At 46.3% G+C, this 19,061-nt stretch overlaps 1 protein-coding gene across 6 annotated transcripts in view; it reads right to left on the reverse strand.

Moving 5' to 3' along the window:
• UIMC1 (ubiquitin interaction motif containing 1) overlaps positions 1-19,061 on the reverse strand; it is a 273,520-nt gene that overhangs the window by 19,711 nt on the left and 234,748 nt on the right. For 5 of the 6 annotated variants that reach the window (XM_073544992.1, XM_073544993.1, XM_073544991.1 and 2 more), the window contains exon 11: positions 5,391-5,514. In XM_073544992.1, the coding sequence (XP_073401093.1) occupies positions 5,391-5,514 (124 nt within the window). Of the gene's footprint in view, positions 1-5,384; positions 5,515-19,061 lie in introns of those variants that run through there. The other variant, XM_073544995.1, reaches the window with a different exon arrangement.

Below are 19,061 nucleotides of genomic sequence, written 5' to 3' on the forward strand. Positions count from 1 at the left end.
CTGAGCAGACGTCCGCCTACCCTGCTGTCCCCGGGTACTGGATGTTTCGAGTCATTTTGTTGAGGTCCTCTGAGACCTGGCCCCCCTTGATCTGGGCGGCCGGCCCCGCATCCTGCCCAAGGGGTTGGCCTTGTACGTAACCTGACGCTCTTTGTCTTGGCCATAGCGAGCTGGGACGGAGGTACCGGCCGCTGCCATCCACCCTGGGTACGAAATGCTCGAAAGCGCGCCTGCGGTTGACGAAACGGCACTTTACTCCTCTGTTGTGGAAGAAAGTCTTAGTTACTCACCGGTTAACGGTATTTTTCGGAGTCCATGACAGCACCACCTGAGAGGGGATCCGCCCTTTAGGAACAGGAAACCTACAGATACAAAAAGGGTGGCACCTCTCCCACGCATCAGTTGGATTACAGAGCACAAGAGGACTTCCAAGGTTAATGCATGATTTATGTACAGTATTCTTTACAATTATAAACTTTTATCACCAGTGAGCATACAAGAAATAGACATGCACACCCCAATTAAATTTAAGGGAGGGAATATACGGGTGCTGTCATGGACTCCGAAAAATACCGTTAACCGGTGAGTAACTAAGACTTTATTCGGTCGTCCATGACAGCACCACCTGAGAGAATTACAGAGAGTAATCACTACTTTAGGGGGGGACTACAGCCTGCAAAACCCTGATACCGAAGGAGAGGTCTGCAGAAGCACCCAAGTCTAGCCTATAATGACTATAAAAAGTGCTCGGAGAGGACCAAGTGGCCGCCTTACAAATCTGGTCGATGGAGACTTCCGATCTCTCGGCCCACGAGGTCGCCATGGCTCTGGTGGAATGCGCCTTCAATTTCTCCGGAGCTACTCTACCTTTTGAGGTATAAGCTAACGAGATTGCTTCTCTAATCCATCTGGCTAGAGTACTTTTGGACACCCTAAGACCTTTCCTAGGGCCTTGGTAGGAGACAAAGAGGGCATTGTCCTTCTTCCAGGGATCGGTAGCCGCTAGATACTCTAAGAGGCATCTCCTAACATCTAAAGTGTGTAGCTTCTCCTCCTCATTAGTTGGCTTAGGGAGGAAGGATGGGAGGACTATTTCCTGCGACCTATGAAAGCTGGAGGCTACTTTTGGTAAATACGCTGGGTCAGGTCTAAGTATTACCCTATCCTCTTTTACCTGAAGAAAAGGTGGGCGCCTAGACAATGCCTGAATGTCGCTTACCCTACGGGCTGATGTTATGGCTATCAGGAAAGCTATCTTGAGGGACAGGCTCCTAATAGAGGCTGACGAGATGGGCTCAAATGGCGCTTCTGTCATAGCTGTGAGGACTAGGTTCAAATCCCATGGCGTGAGTCTATTCTTTACTATTGGTCTGGACCTACTTGCTGCTTTGATAAACCTATTGACCCAGTAATTAGCCGCGATGTTGCAGCTAAAGAGGGCCCCTAAGGCAGATACCTGTACTTTAAGGGTACTGGTGGAGAGACCCAGGTCCAGCTCTTTTTGTAAAAATTCCAAGATCTGGCCTATAGGGACGGAATCGTCATTATTTATATTTCCATGACGGACGATCTGTAGGGAGTTCTGTCCTTGTTAGGAACAGGAAACCAACTGATGCGTGGGAGAGGTGCCACCCTTTTTGTATCTGTAGGTTTCCTGTTCCTAAAGGGCGGATCCCCTCTCAGGTGGTGCTGTCATGGACGACCGAATAAAGCTGCTTTTTCCCCCCGTGGCGTCTGAAATAAGCTTATCCAATTTCTCCCCAAATAATCGGTCCCCCTGAAAGGGCAGAGAAGTCAACGATTTTTTTAGAGATTGAATCAGCCCGCCAGAGCCTTAACCATAAGGCTCTCCTAATGGCTATTGCGTTTGCCGCCGCTAGTGCTGCGCCATTAGCCGCATCTAAAGATGCACTAATTAAATAGTCCCCTGCCATTGCGATCTGACTTGCTATCTCGCCTACTTCTGTCGGCAACTCTCTATCCTGCAGGATCTTGTTTAAAGAATCCGACCATGACATCATGGCCTTGGCAACCCATGTCGCTGCAAAAGAAGGAAAGAGTGCTGATCCTGATGCCTCATACACCGAGCGGGCTAACCCCTCTATGAGCCGATCCGTGGGGTCCTTAATGGCGGAACCACTGGGAACTGACAACAGGGATCTTGAGGCTAGGTGAGACACTGGGGGATCCACTACCGGGGATTCCGCCCATTTTTTACAGAGTTCTGATGCGAACGGTTACCTCGCTTCTAGCGGTTTTTTGTCCCGAAAAACGCTTATCTGGACGTTCCCTGTGCCGCTGCACAATGTCCTCGAACTCAGGATGAGTGCTAAACACTCTATGTGGTCTCCTGGCCTTTTTAAAAGACACCTTATGACCTGCAGCTGGGGAGACCTCATCCTCAATCCCCAGAGTCTGATTGACAGCTTCAATAAGACTGTCTACCGTCTCCCGACACCCCGGTATATCCAGGTTCAAGGATTCTTCTACGTCGTGACCTGAACTCTGCTCGCTCCCGGAAAAAGGTGACGGTGAGCGTTATGCCACACTCGCGGATGCTGACGCACCGGAGGGGCCTGGAGACACAGTATGGGTTCTTTTCCTGTGCGTCTGCCTAGAGAGTGTGCGGCCCCTGCAGGCCGGAGGCTCTTGTGAGGTGGACGACCCCTCCCAAACAAGCGAGCCGTCGTCTCTACCCCTATCCGGGGCCTGAAGGGTCTCAATCGCCTCGTAAGTGAAACCATGGACCGAGACAGTGATAATGCCCATTCCGGGGGATCCAGACCCCTGGGCTCTGTCGCAGGGGAGGGCTCCTGGGCGCGTTCGGAGTCGCAGGCTTCACACAATTTGATAGTCTGTGCTCGTGGGAACATAACTCCACAGGAAACGCATGCGGCATAAAGGAACGTGTGCGTTTTCCCTTTTCCAGACATAATGCCGCTTACTCCTATCACAAGTTAAAGGGGAAAGGAGGAGGAGGAGGGTAACCCTTAAATGTACCCGCGCAGTTCCAGGACAGGGTCGCACTTACCCTGCTTCTGTGTGCCCCCCTTCCGCGTGACTCCTTGCCTCTGGGTAGATCGCCCGCGTCTGTTTCCAAGATGCGGCCTACCCTGCTCTGAAGCCGGGGCCTTGATTTAAACCAGTGCCCGCCCTAGGCCTGGGGGGCGGCGCCGGAGATGACGCCACGCCGGGGGCGGCGCCAGCCGTGACGTCGCGCCGGCCGTGACGTCGCGCTGAGAGGCGGCGCCAGATAGGACGCCGCGCCCGGAGGCGGCGCCGTGCGGTGGCGCCCGATAGGACGCCGCGTCCGGGGGCGGGACCCCCCACCGGCGCCCAGTCCGAAACCGCGGCCTACCAACCGGCTCAACACTCACCCCCCGACGGCGCACAGGCCCGCGGGGACCTACTACCCCGGCTGCAGGTACTCTGAGGCGAAGGACGGGGGGATGGTCGAGGGGATCCCTGGCTCCTACTCGCTGCCCAGAGCCCTCCCCAGCTGCATACCTACCGGGGTATTTGCTCTCTGGACGGTGCAGGCACCCTGGCTCTGTCTGCCCTGCAGGGGCGAGGAGAGGGACCGTCCGCCGCCATGCAGCACCGCCGTCTAGCGTTGGTGGAGCAGTGGGGGCGCACAGACTAGTCTTGTGCCACTGTGCAAGCCCATGGTTTCCATACCTAGGGGTGGACAGGGCTAAGTCTGGCATAATGTCCCACGTCGCGGGAGAGGAAAACGTGGAGGGACACTCGCACGTGGTCGCCCGTTGCTGGTTTGGGGAAATCGGATCCTTTCAATAGGATGCGTTGCCCCTGTCTTATCTTCATAAAATAATAAACACGGAAAAAATAGATGTCTGGGGAAAAGTCCCAGAGATGTCCCGCGGTGCGGGAAAGGATACGCGGAGCGATGCTCAACGCGTGCTCGCCCGTTGTTGGTTTGGGGAGATCGGACCCTTTCTATAGGATCCGTCGCCCCTGTCTCCTCTTCATAGTGAGAGAACTGAAAAGGAATAAAAAAATTAAAAAAAAATAGTCTGGAGAACTCCAGACTGCGTGTGCCTCCAAAGACACTAAGCAAAAAACTGGTTTCCGCCCGGTATCGGGGCGAGGGTGTATGTGGCGGAGGAGGAGCTAACTTGTTTTTTGTATACCTAGTGTCAGCCTCCAGACGGCAGTAGCATACACCCACAGTCTGTGTCCCCCAATGAGACGAAGGAGAAAACATACGCAAAATCTGATCTACTGTATTTTTAAATTAAATACAATTTTCCGATCAAATAACAGCATAATTATTCCTCCTATACTACACAAAACGAACCCAGGCCAGTCTTGCACAAAAGGATATTTTGTTTTTGCTTTTTTTTTTTCATTTTGATCCAAGGAGAGGCCATATATCTCACACAAAGCAGTAGTCCACTGCAGGATTCAGAAAGCACTTTATAGTTCAGTGAAAATGGGTTCATGTTCCATTCCATATTTTTTGTAATCAAGGGTCAACCCATCCTTTCTTTATCTACTAGCCTTTAAACATCCAGGTTGTCCACGTTCTAATTTGCATTTATGTTCCAGACGTCACAGCATAGTAGGTCAGCCGCAGGTGATTGTGCAGCTGCAGGAACAATCGGCTGTCAGACACAGCCGAGCTCCTTATAGAGTAGGCAGCGACTGTTTATTACCGTCTTTGACTTCTCTATCGCTTTATACATAGTGTTGGACAATCTGTGTGTAAACAGTAACAGGAAACACTAATGGCGTGCCTTCCTTCAAACCCAGCGATCATGCGATTCCTGGGTCTACAGAAGGAGCAGGTGCTCCTGAGTCCTAGGAGGCTCAGTCAGTTCTGCTATGCAGCTATACCTTGCCACTGTAACTGGGGTTCATATACCAGGCCCAGTTATACTTGGAAAATCAGAATAATAAAAAAAAAAAGTAATTAAATGTTGCACTGCCCTCCAAAAGTCTTATGAATTTATGGAAACCACAATATGTGAAAAATAAAAAAAGATAAAAAATAAGTGCCAATTCAAATCACTGTTACTAGTCCTGTCCTTGTTTTTAAAAAAAAAAAAAAAAAAAAAACATGTAAGATATGTAAAAATAATGGCTACAGAAAAAGGAACACATTTTAAAATGTAATCTAATGGTCATTTGTTGTCACAGAAAAAATGAAACAATGTGAAAAGCACACAAGTATTTTTTCCCACCAATATCACCTGATAATGGCAATAAAAGTAAAAAGGTATAAAAACAAATATTTATCCCCATGTACTGCACATGAACAAAAACCCAAAATGTGCCTGGTCAAGTACGGAGATAAATGTAAGAAGAACTGGGTGATATTTTTGGCTTTAATGTATTGCAACTGATTGTGGGGAGATTAACACATTTACCTTGATGCTTCGGAGACTCTGGCTCTCCTGGGTTTCTCGCGATTCAGTCTGCAAACAGTTGTCCACATGCCCCTGATAGTCCTTCAGCAGTACTATTGAATTACATATGTAACACTTCTCAGATCTGTGCAACAAAACAGAACACAGAAAAGTGTATAACTAAAAGGATCCACAATTGATTGAACACAATGCAATTATAAAGGTCAACGTTTTGTTTTAGGCCACAAGTTTTCCAAGCTACTTTCCAAATCGTACCTCACCATCTGTACAGCGATGACCCCATAACTACAGCAGCCTATCACTGGGCTCAGAGGCTCGTGCCATCTACATCAAAGTCACCGAGCTCAGTGATTGGATATAGTAGTCATCATGATGTCACTGCTGCAGCCTATGAAGCAAGACTAGAACAGCAGCAAAGAGGATTCCTCAGGGGTGGGCGAGTAACTGATGAGTTTATTTTCAGGAATCTAAAGTTGATGAACCTAAAAAATTATTACAAGAAAACCCATTTAAAAGCACCACTTCATTTTATGACTAAAATACTTCTGCATTAAATTAGTGTTTCTGTATAGGTAAAATAATTTTCTATGCTATGTGCCCCTTATGCGGTCTTCCAAAAACAGATAACGCATCTATTATAAATGATGGAGCTATTCACATACCCCGTTTTCTTGTGGACGTGTCTGAAAAAAAAAAATAACGCGTCATGTCCATTATTGATCCGCGTCATGGATCAAAATTACCCATACAAATCTATGGTTCCATGAAAAACACAGGCAGCACACAGATGGTATCAATTGCGCTGTCTATCTGCTGTGTTTGATTGCAAGTATTATAGAAATATAGCCTAGAGGGGGGGCGTGGCTTGGACATGGAGCTGTGAGGCTGCATCTTTGCTGAGCTCCTGCGTGCCTGAGGCCCCTGCAGCGATTAATCAGCTATATCTAGCTCCACTCACCCGTCGTTATGAAGGGCAAGACTGGTCTCCGTTCCCAGTCACCCAGAGAGCTTACTGCGGGTCCCGGAGGTGCCGGAATAGCCAGATATATGTCGGCCCAGGGACAGAGAACGGCACCCTCGGCAATGGTGGAGGGGAGAGGTGACTCCCCTGTATGGCTGAACGCACATGGACGCCCTTCGCCTGGGACCACAAGCAAGCAGAAGACTGGAGCTGTAGCAGGGAGGGTGCTGGATGGGGGAGGGAGGACTGCTGCTCCTGTGACCAGCTGTTCACCTCAGATGCAGACAGGAGGGAGCCTGGCACAAAGCACTGGAGAGGTGAGAGCTGCGTCCTGCCCCCCATCCCCCGGTCAGACCATGGCACAGACTGAGCAGGCTGAGGACAGGTTTCCTCCTATATTACAGCCCTACCAGACCCAGATAACAGAAGTGGTCCCTTCACTATCATCAGGGGGAAATGAAAGTGGGGCTTCTCCCTGTCTGGTGTCCCAGGACAGTGTCCCCCCCACCACTACATCTCATGGCCCCCCTGCACAAGCTCCTTCTAGACCTGTGGGCCCTGATGATTCCATAAATGCTTCAGAGCTGAGAGCGCAGCTGAGTGCCATCCCCACCAGGGCCGATATGGAGGGCTATATTCAGCGCCTGGAAGCGGTGTGCAGGGGTGAAATAGGGTCCCTTAAGGAGGACGTGTCCCACCTTACTACTAACGTCTCTGCATTGGAAGCGAGAGTGGAGTCGCTTTCCTCACAATTACAGAGCCAGCAACAACTTCTGGATCTACACTCGGAGTCTTTTAATATGGTACTAGATATGCTGGAGGACTCGAACCGGAGGAATAATATCAGGCTCTGTGGGATCCCTGAGTCTGTGGCCTCACGTGACCTTTCCTCGGCCCTTCACGGCATTTTTAATTCGCTCTTAGGGAAACCATCCACTGAACACATTGAAATTGATCGAGCTCATCGCTCGCTAGGGCCCAGGAACCCCGACACATCTAAGCCGAGGGACGTCATATGCAGGATCCACTACTTCCAAACTAAGGATGACATCATGCGTAAGGCGAGGGACCACGATGCTATAGACTTTAATGGATCTGATATTCTTCTTCTGTCTGATCTCTCACGCTTCACCCTGGCCAAACGGAGGGCTCTACGTCCCCTCTTGGAGATGTTGCGGGAAAATAGGATCCCCTATAGTTGGGGCTACCCATTCCAATTGCAAGTACGCAGTGATAAGGGTCTGACAACTTTGAGATCCCCGTCGGATCTCCAGAACTTCACCGCTGCTCTGGGCTTACCCATGGTTGCGCTGGGGGACTGGCCTCGCCTCACTGCGTCTGACTTATGGGGACTGCGCCATGATGGAGGACCTCCTGCTGGGACTATGGGAAAGAGGAAGCGGAGCTCCCGCCGGAGACATGGATCCGTCACTCAGACCAACGACACTTGATCATCTATCCTAGATATGTTTTCTATTGTCTCTTTTGTTCCGCCTGCGGTACCCCTGCATACTGTCGGGCTCCCAAGAGGAGTCTAGTCGTAACCTTGGTCAAGTTTGATTAATGCAGGGGGACTTGAGCCATATGTTTGGTAGCGGTTTCATTTTCATCAGATTCTATCTGGGACTCTTGAACGGAGCTCCCAGCATAGCCTATTCTACACTGTTTATGAATGGTTTCCTACTCCGATGGGCACCCCAAATGATGTGCTTACCTGTTGTATTACTTTATAATTCCACTAATTATATCCTAGGCTGACTAACGCTACTTTTTCTTCTAAATTTAGCACTCGGAGATGCCCCTTCGGAGACCCGTTCCGATTGTGTTCATTTCTGCAAATGTATCTGGTTTATGACTCGTCCTGTTGTATTTGTTAATATTGCTTATACTGACAGGTCTACAGACCTACGGGGTGGAGTTTGGATTTCTTTTTTTTTTTTGCTGCAGGGGCTTGGCTGTTGGCTGCTTGCTCTTTGCCAAACCACCTCCCCACTAGGGTGTGTCTGTGACACTACTTCTCAGAGTTTTCTCTGATATTCTTCTCTACCCCAGAGGCCTAGTGGCCTCTTGGTCTTCCCTTTATTTCTTTTTTCCTTTCGGTCGGTTCTGAACTACTCTCTTTCCTTGGTGCTTTACTTTTACTATCTCTGTCTCTTCCCACCACCCGCCCCCCCTACTAATTCCTGACCTGATTGTGCCACCTGTGGGCCCGATAGTTCATATGGCATCCCTACAACTCTGCTCACTTAATGTCAGGGGGTTTAATGTCCCCGAAAAACGATCGAAGGTTCTATACGGTATGCATAAGCAACGAGTTGATGTACTTTTGCTGCAGGAGACGAATTTCCGATCAGACAGAATCCCTACGCTTAGCCATAAATACTACACGCAGTGGTTCCATGGAAGTAATTCTGATTCCAAGTCTAAAGGAGTCAGCATTGCATTACATAAGTCTCTCCAGGCTCAGGTTGTCGCCTCTAAGACGGATTCTGGTGGTCGATATGTGTTTCTGAAGCTTAAAATCGCCCACGATCTGTTCACCATAGCTAACATTTATCTCCCCAATCAAGACCAGGTCCGAGCATGCAGAAAGTACTTGCTGGACCTATCGGCTTTTGCGGAGGGCTACGTGATCATGGGAGGGGATTTCAATATGGTGTTGGTCCGCGCTGTGGATTCCTCTTCGGGCAGGTCAGCGGTGTCCCCCTCGCAGATGGAGAGACTACGTAGGGCCCTGACGGACTCAAGGTTGGTGGATGTCTGGAGGTTACTGCACCCCACTGCCCGGGATTATACCTATTTTTCCACAATACACAATTCCTACAGTAGATTAGATTATTTTTTGATCAGCCACGGGCTCCTGTCTTTTGACCCTAGGTCCGACATCGACACGATGTTATGGTCGGACCATGCCCCCGGTCTTGCTCTCCCTGCGGTTGCCGAGTCTCGTTCCGAAGGAATGGACCTGGTCCTTAAACCCTGGTCTCCTTGGGGATCTAACGTGTCAGGCGGCCGTGCGAACAGCAATCTCGGACTTTCTACATTTTCACAAACACGACCCTACGGCTATTCCGTATCAATGGGAAGCTTTGAAAGGAGTCATACGGGAGGTATTTATACAACAAGGGGCCAGACTGAAAAGAGAGAGGGAGACTGATATAATGGGTTTGTTGACTCGTGTCCAAACTTTGGAGAAGGACCATAAACGGACTAGAGATGCTTGTGTGCTGACTGATCTCCTCCGGGCGCTCTGAGTTGAGCACCTTGTTAGACGCGACGTTAGCACGACAGAGGGACCGCTTCCGTAAATTTATGTACAAATATTCTGATAAACCTGGGAGGGCCCTGGCGAGGTTTCTGCATCCCCGTGCCCCTACCACTTATATTCCTACCATGAGATCTGCTATGGGTGAACTGGTCCATTTTCCTGGGGAGATTGTGGACTCGTTCAGAGCATATTACGACTCTCTTTATAATTTAAATGGCCCGTTGTCTGATATGTCCCCCCTCGAGTTTCAAGCACGGGTGGATGATTACATCCGGGATACTGGGCTCCCGCCTATGTCGGTGGAGGAGTCCGGGACCCTGGAGAGCCCTCTTTCAGAGCAGGAGGTTCTCGACACAATAAAATCCTTAGCTAATGGTAAGAGTCCTAGCCCTGATGGATTTTCTGCTGCCTTTTATAAATTGTTTGCAAACTCCCTAGTCCCCTTCATGATCAAACTGTTTAACTCTATCTCGGCCAGCTGTCCCTTTGCCCCCAAACGCTGATGGCTACAATCACCGTGATTCCTAAACTGGGTAAAGATCCCCTATTATGTGCAAGTTATAGGCCCATATCCCTTATTAATGTAGATGTGAAGGTGTTCGCGAAAGTGTTAGCTGGTAGACTGAACCCTGTTCTCCCTGGGTCCATCCATAATGATCAGGCAGGCTTTGTGCCTCACAGGGAGGCCAGGGATAACACGGTGAAGACGTTGCTCCTGACTTCATACATGCGCACAGGAAGGGTACCAGCATGCTTATTATCTATTGACGCTGAGAAGGCGTTTGACCGCCTAGGTTGGCCCTTTCTACGTGCTTCTCTGCAGCAACTAGGAGTGGGTCCTAACATGATGGAGAGGATTTTGCTCTATATCATAGACCTACAGCCCGTCTCAGAGTTAATGGCACCCTCTCCCTGCCCATTAATATAAGGAACAGGACCCGACAGGGTTGCCCCCTCTCTCCTTTACTCTATATCCTCGCGATGGAGCACCTAGCAGTGGCATTACGGAAGACACCCGATATTGAGGGTTTGCGGATTGGTCAACATGAGTTTAAGATATCCCTATATGCGGATGACTTACTGCTATATATTACCAACCCGACTGTGGCCTTTCCCGTACTTCTCCGAGAGTTCCGTAGGTTCGGGGAGGTCTCAAATTTTAAAGTCAACTACTCCAAGACGGAGGTGCTCAATATCTCCTTGCCTAATGATCTGGTTTCTCAGCTCCAGACGTCCTTTTCTTTTAAGTGGAAGACGGCCGCCTTGAAATATTTAGGAGTCTTAATACCTGCTGACATTAACGCAACATATGCTCTGAACTATGTCCCGCTCCTGCAGAAAACTATCTTGGACCTTAAACGATATAACAGACCTCAGCTATCTTGGTTCGGACGGGTAGGAGTGATCAAGATGGAAATCTTGCCCCGATTCCTCTATCTTTTTCAGACGGCTCCTGTGCAGGTCCCGGATTGCTTTTTCAGGCGCCTGCAATCGGCTATCAATAGCTTTATTTGGGGAACTAGGAAGCCGCGGACTCTGTTCTCGGTACTAGTGAGACCCAAGACTAAAGGGGGGGGTAGGCCTCCCTGATTTTAAACGTTATTATCAGGCAGTCTTGTTCTCTAGTATAGTCGATTGGAGGTTTGGCGATGCTCAAACAGTGGGTGTTCTTGGAGAAACTTTTATCGCCCTCTTCTTTGTATTGGCTACCTTGGCTGGGGGGGATCGGACGCCCGCCTGTGTCAAGTTATTCTCCACTCACACAGGTTGTTCTGAGGTTCTGGGACAGAGCCTACGTGAAATTACGCCTGACCTCTCGATTGAGCAGATTGAGTCCCCTTTTTGACAATCCGGCCTTTCCCCCAGCAATGAATAGATCTACGTTTTTGTGTTGGACGCGACCTGACAAGGTGGTACTGGGTCAGGTGAGGGATAAACTTGCGGGGCTCTCCGATGTGAGGGGGTTGCGGGGCCCTGGTCAAACGACGCCGCTGTCCTGGCTGGAGTTTCTGCAATTGTGGAGCTTCCTTCTCAGTATACCATTAGGGGCGCCAACGCCATTTGAGTCTCTGATGCTCCCTACCGAGGGTCCCTCATGTGGTTTCAGCGCTCTATGGCCTGGTCTTGAACTCACTTCCCTCTACTATGCTCGGCTTCATGGAGGCTTAGGAGAGGGACCTGGGGATCACCTTTTCTGAGGCGGATAGTTTAAAAATTTTCACTCTCGCGCACAAGATGACAATGTCCAGTCAGTCACAGGAGAGGAATTATAAATTGCTGACGCGCTGGTATACATGTCCCACACTTCTCCATAGAATTAACCCGGAGACCCCGGATACCTGTTGGAGATGTGGATCCGCCACAGGCTCTATGCTTCATGTTTGGTGGTCCTGTGGTCTCCTGCAACCCTTCTGGAGCTCGGTGTTTGATGCCTTTCATCTGATGACTGGGGTCCGCCATGAGCCCTCCCCCCAAATTGCCCTACTGTCCCTGATTCCCAATTCGATAGCTTCGGTTAAAAAGGGGATTCTAAGATTCTGTTTAACGGCTGCCAGAGCGGTTATTCCTCGGCATTGGAGGTCCAATGAGGTTCCCTCCACGGAGGAATGGATATCTGAAATGGAGAGACTTCATCGTCTGGAGTCAATAGTGGCGGGTGGCGGTGGTGACGGTGATGTTGCATGTGAACAGGGGCGCACCTGGTTCCTCTGGCAATCCTTCAAGGAGAGCGCGGGGTTCCTGAACTGGCTACGTACATATTCACAACCCTCAATACGTGGACACTGATGCTATTGGGTCCCCTTTAACCCTATCCCTCCCTACTCCCCCCTTTCTTCCTATTCCACCCCCCCTTTTTTTTTTTTTTTCTTTCCTTCTCTCTCTCTTCTCTTTTTATCTTGCTTTCCTTCTTCTTATATCTCTATAACTGCTTTTCTTACAGGTTATTTACTTTGTTTATAAGGTTCATATCTGGAGATGTTTTTCAAGATAGCAAGCATGTATCCTATATATGCCAGAGTCCTTGTTTGGCTATAAGTGTGCTGCTTTTACAGAGATTTAATGTTTAGCCTTGGACATGGTAAATGGCTCTCTGTACTGCTTTTACTGTTTAAAAAAACAAAAAAAACAAAAAACAAAACTTCAATAAATATATTTACTGAAAAAAAAAAGAAATATAGCCTAGAAAGAGGCACTTCCAAATATCATTAAATCCCAAAAACAGATAGGAAGCTAAATGCCATAAAATACAATTTTATTTAAACAAATGTTAAAATCAATAACAAGAAAATAATACAATGATGTACTTCAAATGAGGGCAAACATATGCAAAAGACAGGCCTTGATAGAGGTACATACGGGTTTCAAATACACATATATACTTGAATCCTATCAGTTCATATACAAAAAGATGCTGCAAGAGTATTTATAAGAAGTGTCTCATATTAGTGAATGGAATCTAATGAGCAAAGCTTCCTATATAAAAATCTCCTTAGATATCGCCATATTACAAACGGATACAAACGCACGTCAGGGGTGCCCAGGCTGATAAGGTACGATACTCTATCTGCAGCAGCTTCTTTTTTCCTCTTTATTATCTGGCCAGTAACAAGGGATATGATTATACGTACTGCACTATGCACTTTTTTACGGCTGATCTGCGCTGTGGCCATCACAAATAGGAATCCAGCTGATCTGTAATTCTTGAGGTTTTTTTTAATTTAGGACCTATTTTATCCGTTTGTAATATGGAGATATCTAAGGAGATTTTTTTATATAGGAAGCTTTGCTCATTAGATTCCATTCACTAATATGAGACACTCCTCCTTATAAATACTCTTGCAGCATCTTTTTATATATGAACTGATAGGATCCAAGTATATATGTATATTTGAAACCCGTATGTACCTCTATCAAGGCCTGTCTTTTGCATATGTTTGTCCTCATTTGAAGTACATCATTGTATTATTTTCTTGTTATTAATTTTAACATTTGTTTAAATAAAATTGTATTTTATGGCATTTAGCTTCCTATCTGTTTTTGGGATTCATTGTGTGATTGCATTTGGATTTTTTTCTTCTTTACAGCGTTTACAGATAGAGTTATTTCATTGCATATTTTAATACATCAGACTTTTACAAAAGCGGCAATACCAAAAATATTTATTTTTATTTAATAGGAGAAAGTGGAATTTGAACATTAATATATATTTTTTTTAAACTTTTTTCTTTATGTTTTTACATTTTTTTTAGTATCTTTAGGGAACCTGAGACCGTTTGAACACATACTATATACTGCAATACCACAGTATATATTCAAGTAGATAGTGAAAATCTCGGCCTCTTTTGGCTGAGCTTCACCGAAGGAGCACAATGACCATGACAGGGGTCTTCCGCAGACCACTGGCTGTTTAAGTAACTGATTGCATTTTGGGTGGCCGATGGGGCCATAAGCAGAGACACAAGTGAGTGCTCCATTTTAATGCCTCTAACATTGACAGCAGCTTTTAAATGGTTAACAGCTAAGGTCAAAACTTGGCGCCAGCCGTGACTGTTAAGAGAAAGATGCTGGCTATACACTACGCACAAAGTAGCTCCTCCTGGTATGCACCTATTCACACTAGTCTGGATGTGCCAGTCAGTTTTTTGTCTTATGTATATTAGCTTACTGACCGAGCACTCCGCCCTCCACCAGGTGGTGATTTTAACTACAGCAGGTCCCTACTTACCCATAAATGCAGGCATTGCTGACAGAGGTGTCCACATTCACCCAGGAATTCAGACATCAGCCTTATTTTGTATATAGGCAACAGAGCTACAAAGAGACTGGAATAGTCACAGAACGATATAGAAATGGACGTCCTTTGGCCACATCCAACACTGTTCACTGCATCATTGTGAACAATGCCCTTTGGAACTGGATAATGAATGCCAAACTCCTCCAGGCAAGGCACATTCAAGGTGAGAAGCACCCAAGTGTCATGTCAAAAGAATCCAAACAGTTTCCATCAGCGTGGTCTGTGTGCTAGACGAACCGCAAGGTTACCGCACCACTATCGTCTTGCATGGGTCAAGGATCATCTATGCTGGACGAGGGACTAGTGGTCCTCAGTGCTGTTGAATGATGAAAGTCAATTCCCGATGAGAAGAAATGATGGCCGCCAACGATGTTGGAAACGTCAAGGAGAGTGTTATGAATCAGCAACTGTTGTCACCAGACGAGCCTTTGTTGTTGTTGGTGTTAGTGTGGGCAAGTGGGTCTAATCAATAGAACACCGCCCTACACTTTGTGACAAGCCCCTAGTACTTGAACATCATCATTATTCCAGTCACTGTGCCTCAGCATGAACAACACAGGCCTAATTTCATCTTCATGCACAATATTGATCGAGGTCGCTTCATTATGGAACAGCTGCTGGAGAATGGGGTACCTCAAATGGAGTTTCCTGCACTTATTTCAGACTTGAATCCCATAGAAAACCTATGGGATCCGCCGAGTCGCCGTGTAGAGGTTCATAACTCTGTAACCCAGAACCTCAATGAATGGAGGGCCGCCCTTCAAGAAGAGTGGAATCCTATACCTCAGCAGACAATAACTCAACTTGTGAACAGCAGGAGACGTCATTGTCAAGCTGTAATTGTTCAAGGACACATGACAAGTTATTGAGACATTGACATTTTTTTTTGTGTGTGTGTGTGTGTGTGTGTGTGTGTGTGTGTGTGTGTGTGTGTGTGTGTGGGGGGGGGTTGTACCGACCACTGAAGTTGGCTTTTGTTTCAATAAATTGTTTGAGATAAGGAAATCCCCATTGTATGATTCTACTTAAATGCCCTCCTTTCTTAAAATATCAGTGTAGCGTGAATTTTTACGTTATCAATAACTTTCACCCGAAAGCCAAATATCCCTAACTTTTTGTCAGTAGTGTACAATATAGCCGGGATCTGCCATGGTGTGAAGGTAGCTCAGCTCCTGAGCCCACTCTACATGTGAGGACCCCTTCTCAGCACATGAATTCAATGTATTTTTGCAGAAAGCGGACATTGTAAAGAATAAGATATGCTTTGCACTTCATTTTGTCGTAAGTGAAAATCACTAATGAAACTGATGCTAAAAACTGACACACGGACCAAACCATAACGACACTCGGACAGTTCTTTGCGTGCGTGAAAAATCACTGATGTCTGAATGAAGCCTTATTCTGATGGAGAAATGATTATTGATTTTTTTTCCACTCTCTGAACTTAAGTACTTCTCTGTTGTAATTTTCTGCCTCACTGTATTTCATACTCCTTACTACATTGCACAAGTCTGTTGGTGACTGGTAGATTTAGTATTATTTATAACTCCCCTGGTTTGTGTGGGTGGTTGATATACAAGTATAACAAATGTGTCTCTACAAATAGACAATTAAATCCAGTACGTACAAAGCAAACCTAGTACATATGATTTACACAGACTTATATGTGCTACAGATATTACCCTTTGCAATATGCCATGTCTTGAATCAGAAGCACTTATCAATGCTGGACAAGATATTTTGCAGTATTAACTGTATAGTGATGTAAGTATATAGGGTATATTAAATCCAATTTACACAAATGTAAAAAAGTTTATTTTGCAACTATGGTATTTTTTTAAAAACTATAAGCCTAACAAATTCTAGAAAAAAACTCCAGAAAAGTTGCACTAAAAAAAAAATATTTATTGGCATTAATACGAAATTTGTATCTAAAAAATTTGCATTACACTATAAAGATAATTTGAATTTAAAATAATATTTGCAGCCACTTTCTTAAGAATAAATATTTTATGAAACAGAAGGAAAATCTAATGGTAAAACATAATACATGTTTTTCTGGCAATACAATAGGTTGATATGACAACAGACAGCTTTAATAGATTATCATTTCAGTAAAGCTAACAATGAGTTGAGAGATGCAGAGGTGTAAGTGCTACTCAGAGAATACTTCACTTAGAGTACCACCAGAGCTACTTGCGTAATTCTTTCTACCTGTAGTATTCTTTTTATGTAAGAGACTTTGTGTCTGTTTGCATGAACATTATACATTCATGGCGAATAAAAGGTTGGCTTTCGTTCTTAAAGATTTAACAAGATGAATACAAAATTCACCCATGCAGTGGTTTGTAGAAAATATTTAATGTTTTACTGCAGGATTAGGGAGCCTCTGGCCCATTTACCGATCTCTTTCTCTGGCCCTAGGGTAGGACTACCAGGGACTGCAGTGTTTAGGCCAGCGGCCTTTTTATTCCCACATACACCATGAGCACGCACACACAGCATTCACTTCTTAACGCTCCAGCGCATGCCATGAAGGATTACGTGCTGACACTGGCCAGTGCATTTTTTGCGGGTGACGTTTGCAAGCTCTGTGCACCCGTCCCGTTCTTATTAAAGAAGGCAGCAGTCCCAGTGTCTCCTATGGGATGTACATACATCAGTCTCAGTGTCTCCTATGTGATGTATATGCTGCAGCCCAAGTATCGCCTTTGTGATGTTTATGCTCCAAAGTGTCTCCTATGTGATGTTTATGCTCCAGCCAGTGTCTCATATGTAATGTTTATGCTCCAGCCCCAGTATCTCCTTTGTTATGCACATGCTCTTGCCCTAGTCTCCTATGTGATGTATTTGCTTTAGACCCAGTGATTCCTATGTGATGTATATGCACCAGCCCGTGTCTACTATGTCATATACATACAGCAGTCCCAGTGTGTCTTATGTGATGCGTATACATCTTCCTCACTGTCTCCTATGTGATGTATATACTCCACTCTTGGTGAATCCCATGTCATTTTGTGCTGTACATACACTAATCCTTGTGTCTCCTATGTGCTGAACATACAGAAGTCTCAGTGTATCCTACGTGATGTTCTGCGGATGAAATAACTATTTAACATGTTATCAAATTTCTAGGTATTGTTCTAATGGAGCTATTGACATGAAATTATCACGTCGGTAAAAAACCCATCCAATCGACACAGGCAAAAAATCAAACCATAAAGCTGGGTTCACATGTAGCGGAATTCCAATGGAAGTTACCGCGAGAATTCCTGCAGAAAAACTAGCAATTTGCAAGCGTAATTAGCTTGCAGAATGCTAGCGGTTTCCAAGCGATCTGTAGCATCGCTTTGGAGAACTGATTGACAGGTTAGTTACACTCGTCAAACGAAGTGTTTGACTAGTGTGAGCAACTTTTTATTATTGAGGCTGCCTATGCAGCATCAGTAGTAAAAAAAGATCTAATGTTAAAAATAATAAAAAAAAAATAAAAAATCGTGTTATATTCATCTTCCGACGTCCCGCGCAGCGTCCCCAAGCCTCCGCGATGCTCCGGCAGCTCCCGTTCCCAGTGATGCATTGCGGCAATGACCTTTGATGACGTCGCGGTCTCGCGAGACGCGCCGTCAGCAAAGGTCATCGCAATACATTACTGGGAATGGGAGCTGCCGCGTGTATCGCTGAAGTCTGGGGACGCTGCACGGGACGTCAGAAGGTGAATGTAACCCGATTTTTTTATTTTAATTCTATTTTTTACAGGGATATAGTACCCAGAGCCCGGAGGACAGTCTCCTCTCCTCCGGACCGTGGGTACCATCCGCAAATGTTCTGCTTACTTTTCGCATGGTGCGCACAGCCACATGCAGAAAGTAAGAAGAACAATGCATTCTTATGTGGGCGGAATCACTGCGATTCAGCAAATTAATGAGCATGCTGCATATTTTTCCGCGGGAAAATCCGCAGCATTACGGAATCCCATAGGATTACATGGGATACTGTTTTTTTGCAGCAAAATCACGCGGTAAGGCTGGTTTCACACTTGCGTTTTTTTTGCGGGATTTTAGCGCTAAAAAACGCATGCGTTTTTTTTTCCTATATTTTGCATGGGATGCGCTTATGTGCGCATACACATGCGTTTGTATGCGTTTTTCCGCGCATGCGTTTTTTTGCGGTATGCGCTCGGGCGCACAAAATGCATCCTGTTGCATTTTTTGGGCGTCCGACTTGCCTCAAAAAAACGCATGCGCGCGCAATGCGTTTTTTTACAGCAAGACACCCATTATAAGTCTATGGTGAGCATATGTGCGCATTGGCATGCTTATGTATGCATTTTTTTGCACATGCGTTTTTTTTTTTTACCATTAGTTAGACAATGGAATTTAGGGGTTTGGGTTAGAGTTAAGGTTAGTTAAGGGGGTTTAGGGTTAGCTAGGGTTTAGGGTTAGAGTTAGGGTTTGAGTTAGGGTTAGTAGGGTTTGGTTAAGGGTTAGGGTTAGTATGGTTTGGTTAAGGGTTAGGGTCAGGGTTAGGATCAGGGTATGGTTTGGTTAAGGGTTAGGGTCAGGGTTACGGTCAGGGTTAGGGTTAGTAAAGTCATGGTTTGGGTTAGTGTGAGGGGCCACCTAATGTTGGAAAAACCCGCAAACG

Source organism: Dendrobates tinctorius, unplaced genomic scaffold (genome assembly GCF_039654945.1).
Source record: "Dendrobates tinctorius isolate UK_male_01 unplaced genomic scaffold, ASM3965494v1 ptg000139l, whole genome shotgun sequence".
Taxonomy (NCBI): Eukaryota; Metazoa; Chordata; class Amphibia; order Anura; family Dendrobatidae; genus Dendrobates; species Dendrobates tinctorius.